The 24322-nt window shown below is 36.6% G+C and overlaps 1 protein-coding gene and 1 long non-coding RNA gene across 3 annotated transcripts; one reads left to right on the top strand and one right to left on the bottom strand.

The window, feature by feature from the left end:
* Nucleotides 1–1957: 1957 nt before the first annotated feature.
* On the top strand, nt 1958–21242 carry LOC136258965 (protein O-linked-mannose beta-1,2-N-acetylglucosaminyltransferase 1-like). 2 transcript variants are annotated; one of them, XM_066052360.1, is made up of 20 exons: nt 1958–2165; nt 7253–7310; nt 7547–7657; nt 8195–8232; nt 8293–8363; nt 9245–9276; nt 9676–9719; nt 10802–10933; nt 11290–11331; nt 11442–11500; nt 11614–11686; nt 11816–11991; nt 13300–13437; nt 13655–13699; nt 15595–15658; nt 15713–15769; nt 15828–15869; nt 19153–19223; nt 19854–19950; nt 21110–21242. In XM_066052360.1, exons 1-19 carry the CDS (start codon nt 2136–2138, stop codon nt 19912–19914), a joined length of 1344 nt encoding a protein of 447 aa, XP_065908432.1. In that variant the 5' UTR covers nt 1958–2135; the 3' UTR covers nt 19915–19950; nt 21110–21242. The 2 variants fall into 2 exon arrangements, with proteins under 2 accessions (XP_065908432.1, XP_065908431.1); XM_066052359.1 differs by having other exon boundaries at nt 19854–19954.
* On the bottom strand, nt 20993–24104 carry LOC136258967 (uncharacterized). Its single transcript, XR_010703130.1, has 3 exons — nt 24028–24104; nt 23775–23977; nt 20993–21155 (listed from the first exon to the last, which is right to left on the bottom strand). It is a non-coding gene; the product is annotated as an uncharacterized lncRNA (long non-coding RNA).
* Nucleotides 24105–24322: the final 218 nt, after the last annotated feature.

The raw sequence follows: 24322 nt of genomic DNA, 5'->3' as shown, positions 1-24322 counted from the left end.
AAGAGTTGAAGGATGTAACAAAACAAATACAGTGAACTTGTCTAAACTTTGTGCACAAAGTAACCTGACTAGCTAATCTGCTTATAGCAAGGTGAGAAAATTTGGCCCAAAGGAAACTGGTTTTCCTGTATAATAGAAAAAGCTCTGCTCTCTCTAGTCATTGCTCTGCAGGGTAACATATGCATAAGGAACAACATGTATATAAGTGTCAAACATACACTAACTAGCACACATAACTAGATTAAAAAGTATAAAGCTACTACTCTACACAGATACTTTAATTATACACCTCTGTCTAGCTCCAGTTTTAATATCACCTTTAGATGTACTCGATTCTTATGACATTGCGTACATGTGTCTAAATAAATAATTCTGTGTTCCCAACAACAAGCACTTATTACAGTATAAGGAGACTAGCCTCCATGACAATGTATGCATTCTACAACACAGCTTGGCCCAACAGTGTAGCACTAAAGGTGTATATTTTTAATACTATCGTGTTATTTGAAAATACATTTAATAAAGCAGTTTTCTGGCTATGTGCATGTGTATAGAGCTAGCTACCACCTGTGCCCATCAGCAGGCCTGTCACCATGAGTCTCACAGATTTCAATGATTACTCCAGGTATCACAACCGAGTCCCAAATACTCAAGGTTTGCAAATAAAATCAACAGAGCAGTCAAATGCTCTAATAGAACAGTCACCATACACATGGTTTTGTAAAAACTTTGGGAAGTTTAGCAAAATACTAGGGAGTGCACCCACAAACCTTTGCTCCTCATACCAGGTTTCCCAAACTTAATCCCTCTAGTTACCAGGTCTTGAATTGACCTCTTTTTTTTTAGGATTAGACAAGAAACAGCCCAGAAAATTTGATTGAAATGGCTTGAGGAAAGACCATCATGTTCAGAAGCAAACTGCCACTCAGAAACCAACAAAATCAGTACCATTTGGATTTTTCTGTTTGGTGACTTCACCATACTAGCTGTACTGAGGTAGTGTACCATCTGGAGGCTACTCTTACCATTGCACATCCATATAATGCATTGTCTATTACACTGGTACTTAATATCTTAAGGTTTTTGAAGCCTCGTGGTCGCCAGCCCCTGTCCCATAGTGCCGGCATCTTTGCATGCCTCACCAGCTCTTCAAGTGTAGTATGATGTGTTTTCAGCAACTAATATCACGTACGGCTCATCATATAGCTCATGCATCATCTATCCAGTGGCACGGGATCCAAGGGAGCAAGTGCACAACCCCTCTGTTAACTGAACTCTACAATATTAGAGCTATTCCCAACAATTTAACATACTAAATTAGTGGTGAATCCAGGAGGCATTTAAATCATGATATGATAGTAGCTACATGCCCTTTCCCATTCTGCTCCACTAAAGAAATACTGATCTTATCATGTACAAGAAGATACCCTAATATATAACAGTGAAATACTAAAAAGAACAGTATTGTATGCAAACCCAGAAAATTATAGTCCTCCTCACAAGTGTACCCATTTTACTTTATTTTTTTAACCAAAAGGTAAGGTGAATACAAAAGGCAAATATGCCCTATATGAGTACCACAAAAGTTTTATTAGGAGATAGCTAGCAGGCTAGGAGGCTAAGTACAGCCTATTATGTTGATGGCATGGTGCTGCCGAGGGTGCTGCTGGGAAAGTTTTTAAAACTGCTCAGCAGCTGTCTTTTGTGCCATATAGCTACCAGGGTTAAAATTTATAAAGCTTCACCCTCTCCCCCATCTGCAGTACTGCCCATCTGCTCCCAGAAGAACCGCAACCCTTGTGCACTCGAGGTGCACTTCCAAACCCCAGACTAAGAACTTCTCCTGTTATCTTACATCAGACCTCGCCGGCCAGTTTTTATACTTCTCTTTAGCCCACAATCAGTATGGAAAGCGGGTGAATTCGGGCCCTCGGGTGAATTAGCTTGTCAGTTGCCGCCAAGGCGTTGCGATGCAGTGCTGTGACCAGCCGTACCCGCGCACTTTAGCTCAAAAAGCGTCCGAAAACTATCACCATGGTGAACAGAGAGTGAACGATTGTTCTAAATGAATAAGGTCAATTTTATGGTGGTGTTTTGGCCTGTGGTGAACGGACACTACTACACCTACAGTGGGGATGCGGAGGTATTCGCATTCTAATGTTAAAGTAAGAAAACATTAGTGTATACAATTGTCTTTGAAGCGTACGTAGGCATTGGATGTTTCTGTGGTACTAAATTTTTGTGAACTGCCAAAATGTGCTAAATATTTAGCACATAGTAAAATTATTTGTAATTTTCGTGGGACAAATTTTCGTGGTTATTAATTACCAAATTGACTCAGTCTGGCGGCGCCCGACCCTTCTTAAGAAGCTACCATGCGCATTGAACTCGAGTTCTGCTAGCTATATAGTTGGAGACGCGTGCAAGTTTACCTAAGCTTTAGGCTATTGCACCAAAGTCACTACAGAAATGTAAACCACGAAATTAATATCCCACGAAAATTTCCCCTTGACGACCATATCTATATGTGTTATGAGTTTTATTCATAAAGTTTGTGGGTGCGTTTTTTGTATATCAGGCCACTCCACAACTTGGGCTTATTTGCATGTAAGCAGACAGTCCATTTCTAACGTTCCATTATAAAATTGGCAGCTTTTCAAACTGTTATTTGTCTGGCACAACCATAAAAAGGCTGCATAACAGTATGCTTAAGCTTGTACCTTCCTTTTTAAGCTGCAAAAAAGAACACAAACTTGAATTTGTGCCAACTTGATAACACTGCTGACACGTGAGCCGACACTGTTACAAGATGGTTTTTACTGAGCCTGTACAGTATGCAAGAACAACTGGAAAATAATGGAAGAATATGGAATAATGAGCTGACAGTAACCAGATGTGGGCGGTGGATGGGAAACAGATAATGTATTTGGAGTTGCCTGAAGGGCAAAGAAAATTTACAATAGGGAAATTTGTGGACTCCATATACATACCATATAGCGGGTTTTACTGCAAAGACTTTACTTTTGCAAACAGTAGCTATGGTAATCAAATTTGCACTTCTTGTGTGCTTTCATGTCTTCTTGCTCTAGTAACTTTGCATATAATTGTGCCACCACAAAAGTGAGAACAAACTGTACATCCTTGAGAGGATATGAGGTAAGGGCCCATGGCCATTACTGTTGAGTCGTCATGCAGTTAGTCCTGGGCGATACTGAAAATAATGCTTTTCAATATATTGACAAGCTTATATTCACGATATGATTAAATATTGAATATCAGAGTCAAATATTACTGCCTGACATAGGCCATTTGTCAGGCAAATATCATGCATGGCCGACCATAATGGAACCTGCCTGACAAAATGTCAGATCAAAATAGAAGGAAGTTAGAGAGTTTTATAGTGAAGCATTTTCAATAATTAGACAACAATGATTGTATTATTATAGGTTGAGTCACTCTATTCTATCAATGTATTGTAAGGATTTCCAACGAATTGTGTAAAACAGTAGCATACCAATGTCAGGTAATGCTTTAGGTTGCCTGACATTTTCATTGGGATTTGAAAAAAATTATAATTGTCTCTATTGAATATAATTAAATTTGTCAAGCAGTGAGACTAGTAACATTACATAACACATTATTGCATCATATTATATTATAGAATGTGAAATGGTGCCAGAGAACAGCTGAAATTTCCCATAACCAAATTGCCTGTCCTTGTAGTTATATAGCAAGTGCAAGAACCATAACCACTAGCCAGATTTAATTAGACGATATTGGCGATTATATTGTCTATACGATATCATTGTGGCTCTATAATTTACCTTGATACGATATATTGTGTAGTTCAATATTGCGATATTGCCAATATATTGAAATATTGCCCAGTTCTACATGCAGTGTAACCACAGTGCACATTTCCTGCAAGTGAGTTCTTCACCAATGGCAGGAATCCAAAATAAACATGATAGCCATGTATACAAGAGTTTAGAAATACTTCCCTCTCGGCCTCTCCTTTTCCAGTACATATATTATGATTGACAAATATCAGCAAATTTTATTTTGAATTTTGTGTCATACTCTTAAGATTTGCAATAAATTATAGATGTGATAAAAACCCACTATAATATAGCGGCGTAGCCCCCAAAATTGGCAATATTGTGCACTTTTTCATAAAGCCATGAAATTTTCCACACAAATAGTAGTCCTCATGGCATGTAATTTTAGATATAGTGCCATCACTGATTTGACCTTTGGTGACCTTTACGACCATTTTTGTACAGAAAAGTGATCATTTTTGTTTTTAATTCCGTGAGGCAGTAATTAACTTGTTAAAACATGGTACCAAACAAAAGATCTTGCTGATAGTAACAACTTGGTTTTTATTTGAAGTCAGTAGGTAATTTCATTACAAAGTTATATTTATTAGTTACAAAATTCGATAAATTTACCTGCCCTCCAGGTGTGAATTACCTGTGGGCAGATAATTATGCATAAATTTATAAAATTTTGCTGCTAATAAATATGATCATAGCTTTGTAATGAAATCACCTATTGACTTCAAATAAAAACCAAGCTGTTACTATCAGCAAGATCTTTTGTTTGGTACCATGTTCTAACAAGTTAATTACTGCCTCAGGGAGTTAAAGACAAAAATGATCAATTTTCTATACAAAAATAGCCGTAAAGGTCACCAAAGGTCAAATCAGTGATGGCACTATATCTAAAATTACATGTATTGAGGACTACTATTTATGTGGAAAGTTTCATGGCTTTATGAAAAAGTGAACGATTTTTTGGTTGTGCCACTATACTACTATACGGTAAATAAAACCAAAATTGGATGTATAAATCCATGAAGTCACTGAAAAGGCAGGTACTCTTAGGATTGGTATTTGAAAACATTCTAGCATGATATTGACTTAGGGAGAAAACTTGCTAAGAGGGTGGTTTTGCTTGTGCCCAAGTCTGCGGTACAGACATTGCATACCTTACTGTTAAAGTTTCAGAGCTCCAACTCCCAACATAACGTTGAAGTGAATTGATTAACAACATCTCATGATTAATTACAAAATTGGACTGCTTGTTCAATAGAAACCTTGACTTTAGTATTGCTATAACAGTTGCATGGTAGGTATTGTGATATCGAAGTCGAGGTTTCTATTGAACGAGCAGTAATTGAACGCGAGATGTTGTTAACCATTTTATAGTAATATTGTGTTGGGAGTTTTAGTTCTGAAGAATTAACAGTAAGGTTGTTATGTCAATGTATGCTTGGGCATGAGCAAAACCACCCAGTTCTCTCACTATGTGTCCCAATAGAACACTTTCGGTTTTCCTTCTATTTTTCCAGCAATTCTTTATTAATTTTCAGCCTGTTATGCTTAATGTTTTGTCAGAAACATTTTATTTTGCTTAGAATTTACTTAGTAATAGCTACATTTAATATGGACACAGGCATTCATTATGCTTTAGTGGTGACTGTTCTGTTGGAGTAAATGCATTTAATGATTGTTCTATAACAGTATCTTCCTATTTCAAAATTCTGAAGGAGGGACAAAATTATGCATGTCTTGGTTCCCTTGTTGTACCAATTATCCTGATTTGATGTGTTAATAGGTATGAATGTCTTTTGTCAGCTTTCTTACTGTAAGTACAAGCTATTTTTGCTCGAGATTTTTACTATTATGCCAATGCATTGCTCCTTGTTTTCGTCTGCCTTCTGTTATCGTGGCAAAATTGATGCATCCCTAATATCTTGATTTTCTCTCTACATTATGAAATGAAATTGTATAGACACTATGGAGTATGATCTTTTATTTCCAGAGAATTTCTACAGCTCTGTTTAAAATACATGTATATGTATTTTAGTTGTTCAAACTGATAACCGATTGAATGGTTGTTTTATAATACTGCTCTTGACTGTGTACTATACAGCATTGGTATCTGCCCTTACGTATGATACTCACTTTCTGCATTAATTCCTACAGTAAACTAGTATTAGTCTTAACTGTTTTAGTCTCTATGTGATGTTTAACTTACTGACAGCAAAGAGAAATGAGTATATATGTACAATAAACACTGTATATAAAGATTCTTGCACAATTAATTCAACATACAGGTGCACACTTTCTGGCACTCAGGCTAAGCATTTTTGTGATAGAAAAGTAGTGTGTTAAGAATTGAAATTGTGAAAGTTAAGATATGTACTACCTCTAATAGAGCACATGAAACAATGTCACTAACAGATGATACGTACTAGTTGACCTGCCCTACCTCATTGTAATTTCATAGTATCCCTGCTATAGCTTTACAACATGTCTTGGGAAGTAAACAGTAGTACAGAGTATGCACAAAAAAGTATCCTAAAAGATAAAAAAAAGTATGCCAGATTCAAACCCGCCACTTAACCGCTACAGTGGCATGTGAAGCAGACACTCATACCAGCTAAACAGGTCATTAATTAATTAACACACACTGTACTATTTTGTAGGTGTTCATCATGTGGTTTACATAAAGAATTTACTCTGCTCTGCACCCTTGCATTCAACTTAAAGATGGGGAATAATTCCTCCCTAAGTTCATTCCTTGCTTGTGAAATTCGTTACTGACTTTGCACCAATATTACAACAGACCTTGCTTTGCCTACAATTTTTGCATGGCCATTACATCATTCATCACCAGTACAATAATTTCAACCTTTTATGACATTGTATTTAGGGCTCTGCGATATACCTATATGTCAAGGTATTAACAAAGCCACAATACTATGTACCAAGGCCCAATACCAAACCGTGACACAGAAATATCGAATATACCGATTATATCGTAGTGGTTAATAGTAAAATATAAGGAATTGTAGCATCAAAATAAATTGTGTGTTTACAGAAAGGGTATAGCTGAGTGCAAATATTCTTTTTGTACAGTATCCATTCAAGGGCAATACCTACATATGTTTAGTAATACCAAGAGTTAATAATAAGAGAGGCTAACTCTTGGTAATACCAATGTATTATATTTTAATATACTGAATAAAGGTTTTTGGCAATACCGCAGAGCTCTAATCTTATTGTACTCTCGTGGAAAGGGTAGAGGTTGCCCTCTTATTGAGCTAGACCTTTAGTGACCAAAATCTTTTGTCTTTATTATAGAGGTGTCCTTTAGACAGTTCTTTAAGAAGATGTGTCCATTGTATGGGTTTACCATGTGTATAGAATATTATATATACTACCTCTGTCTTACTTTTATACAGGTTTATTTTGGCATCACTATCGTAGCTGCTCTATTACTACTCATCTTATTATCAGGAAGTAAGTGACATATGTATTAATTTTTACACCATGAGGGTCCAACATTGCTTGGATATCAGCCATGAATCCTATATTTGAAATAATTACACAATATCTGGTAAATCACCAGTTTCAGGTAACAAATATCTGATATATTTTATTGTATTAGATCTTTTATTTTCAATTCCAATAGAATATTTAAATCTTAGTGCACACACCCCTCACTTATATGTATGGTTATGATGTTTTTTCTCTAGTTCGTTTGCGTCTTAGACGGTACTGGTGTGATTGGCCAGACACAGTAGAGAATCGGCGAAGAGAAGAATTCTGCTTCTACATGAGGGGCTATTTTGAAGATGTGTGTCGATGTGAGTTTGATCAGGGTTCATCTATTTTCTATAATTCATCTCCTCAAAGCTTGTAAAAGCTTTTAAAGAAATTGGTTATTATTATGCTGCAAGATTAAAATGTAGACATTTAAATTTGTGTCTGCAAAAGAAGGTTAAATAAATGTTGTTGATATTTATTGTTAAAAAAGAGACTAGAAAATATTTGAAAAGTGTTAGAATAAAGAAAAACTCATCAAGGCACAAACCCTGACTTCTACTTGCAGAGTACTACACTACACCGTCATGTCACTACTGCTTGCTACTACTTCAAAGGAAAGGTTCTTACGGTATGTAACACTAAAGTAACCAAAGCTAACCCTAACCCAAACTATTAAGCATAATGATATCTTTCAAAGTCTGGATGAAGAGTTCGAAGAGTTGACCTGACAACCGATTCATACCCTCCAATCCTAGTTCGCTTCAAACTCAAAACATTAAATATGGGTGTGTGTGCGCACGTGCGTGTTTGTGAAAGGCTTCTTTATGTAGAGTTAACATGTATTTTACTTATCACAGGTGACGATCCAGTGTCTATTAACATTGTATCTAAACCAGTGAGTGACCAGGGTATTGCCACAATCTGTATTTTCATGTTCTGTGTGCTTGTGTTTCAGGTGTGGAATAACCAATTGAATTCTACTCCTGTGGCAATAGTCGCCACAGACAGAGCCCAATCTTTATACCGGTAAAGTTGCATATAGTAGCTAGCCAGGATGTTTATTTTTAAAAGACACGTGTGTGCTATGACCTGCTCAACTGATCCTTGTCTTGTTTCCTAGTGCATGCTCAGGCCTAGTGGGACTGTTCATCTGTGAGGCATAGTACAGTCTTTCACAGTTAAATAGTCTTAGGGATTTTACTGTGCTAAAATCCTAGTACTTGAGTGGCCCCAGTGTTCTACATATATTGTGTGTCACAACTGCTTGCTTTGCATGCACATGTGTGTAATGTGTCAGTCCATGTGTGTGTGCGTGTGTGTGTAAGTGTGCATGCGTGCCTGCCTGCAATGTGCATATGTACGTGTGTAGATATATAAAAACTACCTTATTTACTATTTAGTATAGTGGTATAGCACCGAAAGTTAACCAAATAGTGTACTTTTTCATAAAAGCATGAAATTTTCCACATTAATATAGTGCTTCTCATTTATCTCCCTGAGGCATTAATTGACGTGTTGAAACGTGGTACCAAAGTGAAGGTCTTGTTGAATAAAACAGCTTGGTTTTTATTTGAGTAATCTCAAAATTCATGGGTAATATAACTTTGGAATGAAATCACCTATTAATTTCAAACAAAAACTAAGTTGTTTTGTTCAACAATTTGATACCATGTTTTTACAAGTCAATGCCTAAGGGAGATAAAGATAAAAATAATCAGATTTCTGGGCAAAAATAGCCATGAAGGTCATCAAAGGTCTAATCTGTGATGACACTATATCGAAAAATTTATGTCATGAGGAGTACTACTGATGTGGAAAGTATGAAAAGTGCTTGATTTTTGCATTGTATCAGTTCATGTGGTAAAGGGTATGTGCTTTGTCATATTACATATGCTTTGTTTTTATAGTACCCTTCGTGCATTACTAAGTGCTCCTGGAGGTAAGTAAGGACATGTGTATTGTTTTATATTGTAAGTGCAAGCTTCTGCATACCAGGAACCTCATCTGGATACTTTGATATTCAGACCACTTTTCCGTGGTTCCATTTGTATTAGTGTACATACATATGTATAAAAGTCAGTTTAGCATAATGCATATATAGAGAGGTTATGTACATCTCAGGGAATGTAAGTCTTAATTAATATAGCCCTTCCCACCTTTTGTGTTTTGCAGGGTAGTCACAGCGTGTATGTGCTACAATTAATCACTTATGCACATCTAACATTAATGGTTTGGGGAATGCTCCATTAGTTGGTATTATCTGCTTTAATACTTCATGATACTTTTGTCATGGGTTCATTTTGATATGTAGTGTATGTATGTGCTTATTTGCTTGTAGCTAATGCTTCATTGATTACAATATTTCTTGATGGAATTTATAGTGTGAGTGTGTGTTCGTGCATGTGTGTGTAGTGTGTCTGTGAGTGCGTGTGCATGTGTGTGTCTGTGTTGTAATCAATGGTCAGAGTGTTGTTGATGTTCTAGCACAGAACAGAAGGACAATCACCTGTGTTGCTAACATTTTTTCCACTTAGGAACTTTTTCATTGCATTTGTAATTGTTGTTCCCGGAGACAGGGTGATTTAACAAGACATCTCTGATTTTATGGGGCTACTAACTTGTCACTAGTTCAGGAGGGATCCTAGATCTCTGCTATCACAGTACTCCATACAGTGGGCAACTACCAAGTGTGTTGTGAGGCAGCATAACCAAGTTAATTGGGTCCAATGCCCAGTCATGCCAAGTTACTGTTGTTGTTTCCTTGAGAGCAAGAAACTTACTCACAATGCTCCAGCTGTATAATTGGTGACCTGGCATCAACTGGAGAAAGAGTCCACCCAGCTGTAACATCAATGGGTACCTGCTATTAACTAGGGAAGCAGATGCCCAACTGTACTTGTCTCACATAGTGGTGTTGGGGCCATTGTAGAATTTCAGGTTCCATGGCCTCTCTCAGTGAGACCTGGACAGTCCCAGGAGGATTTTCCTGTCTAAGACTCAAGTGCCTGAGTGGTGCACAGACATCCCAGTACTAGTTCACTGGATGGCAATACAGCTGCCAGACCCTTAGCTTTTTTATTTTGCCTTTGTATGTAGGTGTGTGTGTGTGTGTGTGTTTTTGTATCTGTGTAACATAGCAAAATCAAGTGGTTATGAGCAACGGCTCTAAGTTTGATGCCTGGTTGCTAGTATTTTGTTGTTTCTAAAATTTTACTTACATATCAGTAGCAGTAGTACCTGATGCAATTGTTTGCCAGCTGTCCATGTCTCACATGATGGGTATGACTCAGACAGTACTTTAGGCACCCAAACCCTCACCATGAGACATGGTACAACGTCCTGTGGAGTACTAGTCTTGCCCTCAAGAGGATTTGTTTGCACCAGAGTAGGGTGCAGCATTCCACTGGTTATGTGTAACTATGTTCAGAGTTTTGGTGAAAGAATTTATTTTATTATACTTTTAGGGTCCCATTTTTGTTGCACGATTGTTTAACATCAGAGTAGAGACCCACACAATGAATTTAGCCACTCCCAATGATCTGTATGGTGCTCCTATTAAGAAAAGATGGGCATTATTAAAGGAGAGGATTGATCAGGTATGTCTTATGTGTGTGAGCGCGTGCGTGTGTGTGTGTGTGTGTGTTCACTTGTGAGACATGGTAGAGCCTCTTGTGCTCCTGTGGGTTACTAGTCCTGCCTTCAGGAAGACTTGCCTGCACTGACTCTTAGCACCTGAGTAGTGTGCAAATGAATATCCTAATGTTTCTGACCATGAATGAGGCTTAAGACTTTGTTTTTACATATATCACTTGTACTTATGTGTTTTGTACGTACATTTGTATGTGTTACTGTGTACATATGTGCTTTTTATGTGTCTAGATTATATTCAGCGATATGTGTACATATGCAACTGTTTATATGCACCATTGACCTTCTATGTATTGCATTTTAGCACTACAAGTTCAGCCTGGATGGAGTCTTTACATTATTTCCAGTAGGTGCTTCTAATTGTTGAATTGAATTGTCAATTAATGCTACGCGTAGGCTTGTTTATACCATATATTTTTTATCATGTGAAGTGTTGCATGGTTTTTTATTACATAGACCGCGAATGAAGCAATCATATTAGAAGACGATTTACAAGTGTCTCCAGATTTCTTCAGGTGAGTACACAGTAGAGAAGTATGTAAACACTGGATGTGTAGTAAAATGTAGCAAAAGGCTAGTTTGGATTTTAACCTTGCACAAATGCTTAATGTTATTCTGTTACTCACAGTTACTTCAGCCAGACATATCATTTGCTACATGAAGATAAATCACTCTACTGCATCTCAGCTTGGAATGACTTTGTAAGTTTGTGCAGTCCCGTGGATATGTGCTGTGAATTGTACATACAAAAGTGCCCAATTTCAAGTGGCTACAGTGTCACTGAGATTGCTGCAGTGTTCTCGTGAAGAAATAGATTGTTATTTTATTAGAGTTACAAGTACAGCAGTCGTGATCCCACATTGCTGTACCGAGTGGACACCATGCCTGGTCTGGGGTGGATGTTAACAAGAAGTCTCTATGAAGAATTGAGTCCAAAATGGCTGGATAAAACAGAGCCCCTAACTTGGGATGGCTGGTTAAGAGAACCAGCACAACGGAAAGAAAGGTAAAAACTATCTGCCTGCAATGTGGAATGTATATAGATGACATCTCATATATTTGGTTCTACAGTACATTATTCACTATCCCTGCCTGAAGGCTGGCAAATACTTCTGAGTTTTTTGTATTGTATGTCCTGTACGTGAATTAAAGTATGTGTATGTATGTGAAGGCTTACTGATTGACGACATTATAAAAATAATGGTATAGTCTTACTTTTTGAGCAAGCATATGATGGGCGTATAATGGAAAACTTCTTACTTGTGGGATTGTTTCTGAACATCATGATGTTGATATGCATGTAAATAATCATGATGTTGTGACATAACATGTGAATGGTGTATTCAGTGATGGAAGAAGTAGTTGATATGAGGGGGGGGGGGGGGGGGGGAGTGATGGAAGAAGTAGTTGATATGAGGGGGGGGGGCTGACCAGGAGCGGAAATCAACTGAGGCATTACACTGTTTCTGGTTTGGTAAGCAAAAAAAGAAAAAGGTCACAGCCAGCTGACAATAGCTGCCCACCTCACCAGCTACGCATTTATAGCTGATAAACTATATAAAAATCCTTACATAGCTCACTACACACTGCTCTAATACTGTGACTGCTTTATTAGAGTCACTGCTCTATTAGAGTATCTCGATCTTGATCATGGTTTTCAGCCCCAGTCCAAGAAGGATAATTTTGCGCGATATCATTCTGAGGGGGGGCTTCAGCCTCCTAGCCCCCTCCCTTTCAGCCACCTATGGGTGTATTAGTAAACTCAAATAATGGTGTTGTGGAAGAACTTGATCTGGAAAATAAGCCTACAATTCTTGAGACAGTTAATTGTGTGATCAGTTAAAACAGCTTACCTATTGAATTTCTAAGGATAGTGTTGTTCATTATACTGTTTGTATTAACTGTAACTATGCTAGGCCTTAATCGTGTTGAACAATGGTACAATATTTCACCTTGTTTTGTTAAAATGAATAATTAATACAAAGTTGTGCATATGTGATGTTATCAAGAGTTCATAATATAAAAAGAAGAGCCTTTCTTTTTATATTATGAACTCTTGATCATGATAATTATCATAGTTGTGATATGTTGCATCCCACAATCATGAAAATTTCACAATCACTCAGCCCTATTATCAAGTCATAAAGATCTTGAGAAATTATCAACATTAGAGCATATGCTTGATGAAAGTTCTATTTGCTCTCCAGAAATCAATTTTATTCCTACAGCTGTAATATTGTTTCAGGAATCCCATATTGCAGCTAAAAAGCTGTAAATAGTAATACTGCCTTACATACTAGTGATTGTTATACAGGGAGTGTGTCATGCCTGATGTGTGTCGTACGTTTCACTTTACTACTGGAGTACATATCAGTGAGAACATGCAACGTCAATACTTTAATACTCACAGCTTTAATAATCAGCCAAACCTTCATCTGCTTGATACTAAAGAGTATGTGCTGTAGTTTGTGTGGATAACTAGTGTGTGTGTGTGTAGTGTTGTGTAGTGTATGTGTGTGTGTATGTGTGTGTGTATGTGTGTGTGTATGTGTGTAGTGCAGCATAGTGTGTGGTATGTATCTGTGTCTGTCTGTACACCTGCTCATATTGTACAATTGGATATTGTTGTACAAATGCTTGTCATGGTAGTTAAGTATTTTTCTTTTTAGCTTAACGAAAGATGCTTATGAAAATGTAATGAATACTCTAATAAAGTAAGTGTTTAGGACTGGTCTGTTGCAATGCTGTATATGTTTCACAGTACCATACCCGTACATTTAGTACAGTGCTCTGTAATTATACCCATGTATACAATGAACTGTAACATTAATGGTATAAACTCTTCACTCTTCTTGAAGGGTATCCCTTCGGTGGTGAGTAGCGAGGACTGGCTTTTCTTCCTTAACTAAAATTCTATAGCTAAATGTTGAGTATTGCGTTTCTGTGTAAATTGGCATGTTCATTACCACAATTCTGTATTAGTATTCAGTGTGTTTATAGGTGCATTTCTGTACTTCTTCTGTATATTTCAGTATTATCATGAAGCACAATAGTGGGTTCATAAAAGCAGATCACCCATTCTTTTGCAAAAAAAAAAAAAGTAATATAATGCACACCAAAAACCTCATCCAGCAACCCTCTGGTGGTTATTTACAAACAGCATGGATCTTCTAGTGAGTATCCTGCATATTTTAAATTGTTTTCTTTCATGGATGTACATAGACCGTATGCTGTTGTACACATGCTCTACAAATCTAATACAGAGTTGTGTAATTATAGAGATCAGGTGGTATTCCCTAGCTCAGTCTTGCAGGCCAGTTCAGGTGCTTATGCACCTATCAATTAAGCCCCTACTCCCCCAACATGGGTGGGGATTTGATACATCCATGAAGCAAATTCCCTAGTAGAAGCTCTCTGCTGGAATGCTGCCGTTACCTGTAAACTAACATGAACTGTCACCATTAGGTACAAAGCAAATGCCTTACACCTTGGGGGATATTTGGTAAATCCCTAGTTTAGCCTGTACTAGGGATACTGGAGGTTACAAACAGTGGCAGAGGAAGTAGTTGATATGAGGGGGGGCTGACCAGAGTATAGAGTCTCTGGCAGCAGAGGGTCTGGGGGGCACAGCCCCCCAGAATCTGTAGCTATTTTAGCTTTCACAATGTCTCAAAGTTCACCAAAATTAATTTATAGCAATTTTATAGGTACAATTTAAAGTATTTTAACTAAAACACCAACTTTAGTCAAAACTATTTAAAACAGGCTATTTGCCAGTTTAAAACTTTTTTGGCAAAGCTTTTAGCTGTTGACTACAGGGTTAACGAACATATAGCATTTATAAGCAGTACAAAACAACCTATAGCCACCTGGAAACATTTGATACAGTGGTAAGACGCGAACTCTTAAAGTGATAAGTACCTGGTTCAATTGCTGCTGTAGGCAACTTTTTTTCGTGTTTTTTTTTTAAAGCTACTTATAGGAACATGTTTTTATGAAAGCCTTGACTGCTCTATTAGGATATTTGAGCGTTCTATTCAGAGTAGATTATATCGATCTTTATCACAGTTTTCATCCCACTCCAAGAAGGATCATTTCAGCATGATATCATTCTGACGTGGGGTTAGCCGCCGCCTATGGTTACAAATGATATATTGGTGCATTATATCTAAGCGACAAAGCTCTAAGAGCCTGGCCTGCAAGACAAACTGTTGGGGTATGCCATCTGAATCCTTTATGCTTTGTTATTAGCTATGCTCAGCCCATTACACAGCATTACAAATGAAGAACATTATGAGAAGCACCTCTACAACCATTCCAGCCACTGAGGAGGAAATTATGGACAATTTCTGATAAGGCACCATGAATGTTTTGTGAGGCTGGTTTTTAGTTAATTTTTATTTTGTGAGATAGTGCAGACCTCCATGATCCCTAATTTACAGTTACTACCATACTGTATGATAATGCTTGATTCATCCTTTTAAGATAAGTTAGGAATTTGTGGTTTACGTTACCATCCAGTTATCCCTTCTTGTTTTGTGGTTTCTTTAGTGATCCCTATTCCCCTTCTATTTTATTATTTAGTTTTTATTAATGTGTTTCACTACAGACGTGCGACTCCAGTAAACCATTATCTGCCAGTTTGTCACCAATCCTTAATTCCCAATACAGAGGTAAGTGATACAGGACTGTATTAATATGTAGAATATATACTGTATGTTACATAGAACCGGACCTATGTCTTGTACATACAGGGAGAAAGGACTTTGTTAAAGATAATGAATGTGAGTTTCCTATATATACCGTGTAACTGTGTTGATTGCTGCTTTTATCTTAATGTAGTGTTTCAAATTATGGGATATTGATTTCCGACCTGGTCATAAGGTATGCTAGCTACCTACATGTACTGGCCATGCTAAAATAACATTTGGCTGTTTGTCAGGTTATAATTTCATATATTGCTGCTATCAAAAATGACCAACGAATTTATTTGTTTGTATTAACAAGCCTGTACCACTGATGGAGTGTTTCAATTACTTTAAAGAGTGGAACCTTTAATATTGGAGTATGGTTGTACTATAGAGATTGTCCTCTTTCAGAGGTAAAAATGCATGGAGATTGCTTCTAAACTGAGTTGCCCTTCAAAAGTGTCCAAGTAGTGATGTGCCAGTTACTTTAATAAACAAAAACATCAGAAATTGGGGCTAAATATTTGAAGTATAGTACCAATAGGATGTCTTGGCAGATTGTAATTTTATTGGCCTAAGCAACAATTTTCACATATATCAAGTTATGAAATCTTTTACAAAACATGTTTGATTTGAGATTTTGCTGATTATCCTGTATTTGAATTCGGAGTACAATAACTAATCTCATGTTTATTTTTTACACTGATTTGGAAGGTATATTTTAAATGTAGTAAATATGCTATAACAAGAAATAATATGTTGCACTGGGGCCATATCCCTTTGAGATTGAATCTGGAAACAGTTTTGACTGATGTATATATGGTTGATTTTGGTTACTATATGTGACCGGATTTGCAAAAAGGGGTCTTCCACACACATCCAATTTACCAACTTTGAAAATTCATAACTTCAGATTGGGAAAAGTAATTGCCTTGCAATTTGGTCAGTAGTGAGCACCAACATAGGTTAATGGATGGTTCAGTTTTATATCTTTTTTGAACACTAAGTTATAAGTTCATAGAATTGGATGTGTGTGGAAGACCCCTTTTCACAAATCCGGTCACAATATGAGTGCAATAGCTAACTACATATTAGCTACCATCTTTCTTTCATAAGTACATGCAGGTGTTGCTTCGGAGATAATTTTGAGGTGGCCAAGGAGTTATGAGCATTTATTCATGTAGAAAAAGATCAAACTTCTGTCATGGCTACAGGGTAAACCAAGTATAGGAATAACTTGGAAATTGGTGTGTAGATAGGCTGATCATCGTAGCAGTGTCTTTTGATAGTTTGAATAGCAGTAGAGTTACAGTGACAAAGTTATAAAGTAAAAACCAATCAAGTGTAAAATCGTGGGATTGAGATTCTCTAATAGAGCAGTCACCACGGGGTAAAAAAGGTATACAAAAAATGTCTAAAAAAACCTTACCAGAGTTCAAACCAGGGACCTCCATACCTAACACCTGCATTCTTAACCACTGAACCACTGCTACCTTGGCTGATTACCTCACTTAATTTCTGCTTTATAAACGAAATTTCTAATTTAAATCTGCTTATAATCAAACATTTGTAATTTCATAGATCTACCAATAGAAGTTCTAGATTGTTCTAGAACATTCTATGTATGTTCTATTAGAAGTCCTTTAAAAAATGTGCACTCTATTAGAGTATTACAATAGTATTATCAAATATTAAATTAAATCATGCAATGCAATGCATTTATATAAATAATCATCATTGTGTCTGCATAGAAAAGAAGAAATGTGAGCCTCAAAGTCAGCCATAGGCTGGTTTTGGGGCCTTATAAAGTATAAGAAGAAGTGAAATCCACACAAAAACAGCCAAGCTGTGAAAATATGGTGTGGCCTTAAAAAGCCTGGGTGAAAAAAGTTGTGAAATCAAAGGTGGCGGCCAAGAAATGGCTGCAATGATGTTAATGCTAAAAAAAATTAATAATGGCTGTGTGCATTGTTAAAAATTTATTAGCATTAACATCATTGCAGCCATTTCTTGGCCACCACCTTTGATTTCACAACTTTTTTCACCCTGCAGGCTTTTTAATGCCGCACCATTTGGCTGTTTTTGTGTCGATTATTTACTGCACTGTGACAGACTATTCTATTAGAGCACCTGGCTGTTTTATTAGGAGTATCTCATGTTAACCTGAGCCCTTAAGGTTACAGTATAGTCACGGGCAATCATTCAAAATTTTGAATGCCTATCGATACTTTTTGAGAAGCCCATAAAACCAGTCTAGCAGCGTGAAAAGTTTTAAATGAAGGTGAAGCCCTTCATATTTAATGTTTTTATGTAGCTACAGTGTAGTTTGAGGCAGGTGGAACACTACAATTTGTTGTAGTAACACAACTAAGCCAGCCTGTACATCGCTCAGCTCCAGCTGTCACTACCATGTTTTTCTGCCAGCTGTCACTACCATGTTTTTCTGCCAGCTGTCACTACCATGTTTTTCCGCCAGCTGTCACTACCATGTTTTTCCGCCGCCAAATACAGCAAAAGCTGTAGGCTCTATTGGCTTTTCTGGGACATAGTGATACTGTATATTAAATTTATTAGGTCCTGTGGAAGTGTTTTTAGCGTGTTTCTTCCCAGTGACTCAGATACAAGCCTTCAAAGAGCTTGTTTCACTCGAAAAAACTACTAAAAGTCCAATAAAACATCTATACAACCAGTAACTTAAAAAATCGCTTCCACAGGACCTAGATATTTTAGTTGTTTAGTCACTTGTGTTGAAATTGTAAGGATTCAGTAGTCTGTTAGTCTGGTTTTTGGTGGTGCATTTTTATAAAACAGCACTCTATTGTAGACCACACACCCAAGAACAGTCGTTGTTCTGCAGTAAAAACAAACAAGCACAATTAGTTGTATTGCTAACACAGTTGTTGAAATTATTTATCCCTGCTTGGTTTAAAGCAGGTTTTGTAATTTGTTCCGCCCACGCATTTAAAACTATTCCAAACTTAATTGTTTCTTGTTAATAACTGTTGTTACATGGGCCAGTTACCCAAACATTTGGTAGCACTGCATGTGAAGCCCTTTAAAAGCCAGAACTCTTAATCAAAAGAAACTTTTGATAGAGCAAGAACAAATGAGTTATGATATCCTATACATTTATACAAGATGGTGATGCAAACATGTTTACAACATGAAAACATGCTTGTTTCAGTGCAAAACCATTGGGAGTGAACATATGTTCATCTCTTTGATATTACTAATTTACTATATTTGGTGGTGGGGCTCAGGTGAATGCAAAGGGACTAATAATGATGTTACCTCAGTGCCATAGTTTCATAAAATTTAAGTGCAATGATATGACTACGCACAGTTTACTCTTTGAGACTTGTATCTGATGCTTGTGGTGGGGGCCCTAGGCCTGTGCATGGCCTCTTTAATAATGTTGTGCTAGGCTGCTGCCTACCTGCCAGTCATCATTCATCATTCTTTCATTATTTATTTTATAGAATTCATGGAGATTCTGGAATGGCAGTAATCATATTGTAATTGTTCGATGTCCTGAATCAATATATTGCAAGTGAGTGATTACATTTACGTATATCTGTGCGTGTACAGATTTATTATGCATAATAATGTAGCCTTATGTCAGTGAAAACTTACTGTATGTATGTATTGTGGGCACTGTGGGACCATCCTAATAGGGTAAAGAATTTCAGTGGTGTCCTGATGACAGGACCTTAAATATTATTGTAAATGGTCCAGGACAAGTGTTCTGAATATCTAGGTGTCTTAGGGTATGTACACTAATGGGACTATAGACAAGTGTCCTTTAGGTGTCTAAATGTATGTACACTATAGCTAATACAAATAGATCATCTGATTCTTCCCCAGTATTTGGACTTTGAAAGTGGCCCTAGGAAGTTTTAATCTTCATTTTTTGGTTGTTTACGGTACACCTACCTTATGTGTTTAGGGTGGTAGGCAAGGGCATTTCATCTAGCCCAGGAAAGCATCAGACCTTGGACAAGTATCCTGATTATCACATTTCAGGGTATTCATTTAATTGACCTCACTGTACATACACTATTTTAAATCCCCAATTCAATGACCCCTCATTGCAAAGTCAATAGGTTTTCTGTACATTTATGACTGCTCTATTAGAGTATTTCAAGTGCATTATTTCACACTGTTTTGTATTTTGTTATAGGTACAAACCAGCATATATTCCACTCATGAAATATGGTCTTCTAACAAAGAGAAGACCATAAATCCTGAGTTCCAAGGCAAAGTCATACTTTTCATCAGTACGTATGTTGTACTATATGTGAAGGGGGAGTATAGGTTGTGAATTCTAATATTGTGCTCGAATGTTGATTATCTAATATCTACGATGTAATGCAACCCTGTAGAGTTTTATGATCTACACATTCTCTATCCTGTTTTTTTTTTTTTTTTAGAAATGTAGTGCACCCTCAATTGTTTTGCATACACTGCTAAATTATCTGAAGGTTTTAATCACCTATAGCTGTGATATAATAACTCGGTTAAAAGGTCACATAACTATAATGTGTGATGATAGACTTTTCTTAGTGAGGTCATAAAAGTAGAAGAAATTCGATTTTTAGTCACAGCACCTTGTAAAGCATGAAAAATGCTGCAGATTGATATATAGGTTTGCCACATTTGCTTTTGTAATAGCTAGTAATCGTTAAATAGACAAGTAGGCGGTTCTCTATATTGAGCACCATTGGTAGCCATGGTACAAATAGTTATGAAACAAAAAACAAGTGATGTATGCGGAATTACGTCACTTTGTATTATGAAGTACGTAGCATCACCAATACACTATCATTTACATTTAAATTGTATCTTGCAATGAACAAAAACCATTCATTCCATGAACTTGGACCACTTCTCCATGTGGCGAACAACAATACTCTTCTCCCATATGTTTCCTATGGAAAGAACTTACGTTGGAGCTTAACCAAACGCCTTTGCTCTGATCATGAAGAAGTACACCTATCTTTATAAGTCAGCACTATGAAATCAATAAACCTATCGCCTAACCCGTCTACAGGATGGACAACCATTGTGCCACTCTTACTAAGAAATTTATGGGAGAAAAAGTACCACAATTTTCATGGGATTTTGACATCACTATTTGTCTATAACAAACATCTGTTTGTGGTATGAAAAACCCCAATAGGTAGCTGTTAATGTGTTTATCATAGCCGCCTCGTTATAGCTAGGATAAAAAAGCACGTGACCTCAAGTTTCAAGCTCATTTTATTGAACGATTTATTATTCTGCAAAAGAATTCTCATGTTCTTTCTTTTTTTCTTTTTTTAACAAAAGTTCTAATGTTTTTTGTCTATTTTTTTACTATGATGGGTGTTTGCAGTAGAGGTAGTTACTTGTAGTACAGTATGACATCATTACATATGCATTGTCTCTCCTTTACAGATTATTATTTTCAATCCATGAATGACTGAGAAACTTCAGAGCCGATCTATATATGTAATAAGAATATTGAACATGTGTATAATATAATAATATATGGAAATCTAATGACATTTTCAACTATATTTCTTTTATCTGGTAATTCCGGATCCCAGACTCTATAGGCATTTGCATAGATTGCAAGTCATCTGGGGATTGAGCATGAGTTTACTTCCCAAGCAGTCTAAGATTTTGTCTGCATTCAATGAAAATTGTTTTAGATAGAACAATTTTGCATTTGCATTCTATACACAGTCAATGTTTTGGAATACACATGTATGAAACCAAGAATTCATAATATATATACTGAGGAGAGTATCCTACTCTCATATACCCCTGTAGAAGAGGGTATCGTGAACTTACAACATAGCACTTCTGAGTTTGCCCATTTTTCTTTTGTCATTACTACTGAGTTGAACATGATATTGATTGAACACGTGCCTAACAACGTCACTAGCATTACATGGGAAAGTGTAGTTGAGCTAGTGATCCTTATTATGATGTAGCAGATACTGTAGTAATGATGAGTTTACATGTGGTTGACAGAAGTTACAACTGCATAGCTATAGCTACAGCTATAGGTTTACACTGGATGGTGATTACATATTACAAAACAACCTGGATTATTTTCAGTTATGGGCTAATGAATGGAAAATGTGCTTTAATCCCAACAAATGTGAGTTTATACGAATATCTAATATTAAGAACCCTATCACCTTTCAGTATACCATTCGGAACACAGACATCCAGTGTGTTCCTCATGTTACTTATCTAGGTGTAACTAGACCAGCACCTCTCCTGGAATCAACACATTACTAACATTTCAAACAAAGCCAATTCAATCAGAGGTTTCCTCCAACGAAATGTGAGTTCATGCCCAATATCAGTCAAAGAATCGTGTTATAAGATGATGGTAAGATCTCTTCTTGAATATGCCTCACCTGTATGGCCTCCATCTACAGAACTTTCTCCATTTACCGAATTTAATATTTTGAAACTGGAAATGGTTCAAAGAAGAGCTGCAAGATTTGTAATAAATGATTTTTTAAGATTCTCATCAGTCTCAAGAATGACAGAACAACTAGGATGGCCAACGCTTAAACAGCGACGAACTGAAGCTAAAGTCGTAATGATGTATCTATAGAGATACTGAACAACTCTGTATTTGTGGACCATAATTTAGAATATAATACTAACCGTACTCAGGGCCACTCATTAAAATTTAAAACAAGACACATTACCAACCAGAATAAATGCTTGCCATAATTCCTTTTTCCCTTCAACCATCATTTTATGGAACAGTCTGCCAGAGGAGGTTGTCACTTCTAGCAATTTAGAAACTTTTAAAAGAATTATAAGTTATTTTTATAACTGACTGAATTATTTATCAAAATAATTATGTACATTTTCCCTCTTGAGGTTGTACATTAACAAATACAATGCATTGGCAAGTTTACTGATCCTGTATGGGATTCACAGTTCCCTCCAGCATTACTATACTAGCTGCCCACACAGTTTTAATGCAATTGGGTAGCTATGTAGCAACAACAACAACAAAGTTACACAAAACAACACACATTCACACTACACTGACAGATAGCTACTCACAATCACCAAGTTGTAACCAACATGGAAATCTTTTGCATGCACAGGTTTTGATCAGATGGTGAATTCTTATTTCCACTCGGAAAAGCTGTTAAGAAAAATTTATTTATACTTCTAAAGCAATCATTAAGCTAGTATGCTATCATTTCTGATAATGATGGACATAGCAAAGCAGGTGGGGAATTAAAGTCACCCAACTAAGAAATTGATTACTATGCTACAATCAAGAGGACTATATGCTACAAATATTGTTGTAGTTATAGATAAGAATTTTGTTGTTGCTTTCATTAACATAGATGTCACCAACTATAGTACAGCTAAATGATATGCATTGCATATATTCAACTTACAGTAGCACACATTGTTAACTGCATGAGTCATAACTTATTCGTGTATATTATAGTTTCATGTTTGTAGTATAGCTAATCCATTGTAAAGCAGTTGTAGATTTCCCTCTTAGTTCTCTTTGTGCTAATAGTTTCCCATAGCTATAGGTAGCTAACTGTATGTTCAAAGGGAAAAGTGTGCTTTATTATTCATAACTGAATGTGCCAAAGTGTATAGCTACTAGCTAAATTATGGTGTCCAATATAATTATATTATAGTCTATCTACACATGCACCTTTTTCCATTTGAACTGTTATAGTTATTAAAATGGTAGCTATATATAGCTGTTGACTATTTTAACTACACTGACTGAAACGTACTCAACATCCCCTAAACCTCACTCAATTACAATCAAAAGTTGACGTGTACAAGTATTCCTTTTTACCTAGTCAATAGAGCTCTCCACAAACTCCTAATTGGTCTTGAAACATTTAAGAACACTGTAATCAAGATTTATGTACTTTACAAGCATGGGCCAGGAGATGGCAAATGGAATTTAACCCAGCTAAATGTGTACATCTTACAATTTCAAATAAACATCATATTATTGAACATAACTATTACTTATTTGATCACCTATAATTCAAAAGGTCTCCAAGGCAAAATATCTAGGAATAACATTTGATGAACATCTTACTTGGAAAAATCATATTCATAACATCTGTCATAAGGCCAATTCAGCCTTAGCTTTTCTGAGGAGGAACATCAATCATTGTCCAATTTCTGTAAGATCTCATTGCTATAAGTCCTTTGTCAGACCCATACTAGAATATGCTTCACCTATATGGGCCCCTCACCTTCAATCTGATATTTGTGCCATAGAAAAGATTCAACGTAGTGCTGCAAGGTATACAATGAACAATTACTCCTGGAGAAGTAGTGTTACTAACATGCTCACATCACTTAATTGGCCCTCTCTAGAATCACAACGTACATTTTGCAAACTAGTCATGTTTTATAAGATAATCAATTGTCAAATGGAAGTTCCATCTATCAAGACACACGGTAGTGTGTCGTGCGGCCCAAGAAGCCGGCGCGCCACACCGTGAGTATATTGACAGGAAGAACGAAAACGTTATTTTCACACCTTTGTATCTCGGTGATCACTTATCTGATTGGAACCAAATTTGCTGCACAGTTGCCCGCCAGCCAAGGGAGTCTACATTCCAAATTTGAAGGAAATCG

Source organism: Dysidea avara, chromosome 6 (assembly GCF_963678975.1).
Source record: "Dysidea avara chromosome 6, odDysAvar1.4, whole genome shotgun sequence".
NCBI lineage: Eukaryota > Metazoa > Porifera > Demospongiae > Dictyoceratida > Dysideidae > Dysidea > Dysidea avara.
Note: the sequence above shows the minus strand (reverse complement) of the source record. Positions and strands in the feature narration are given on the sequence as shown.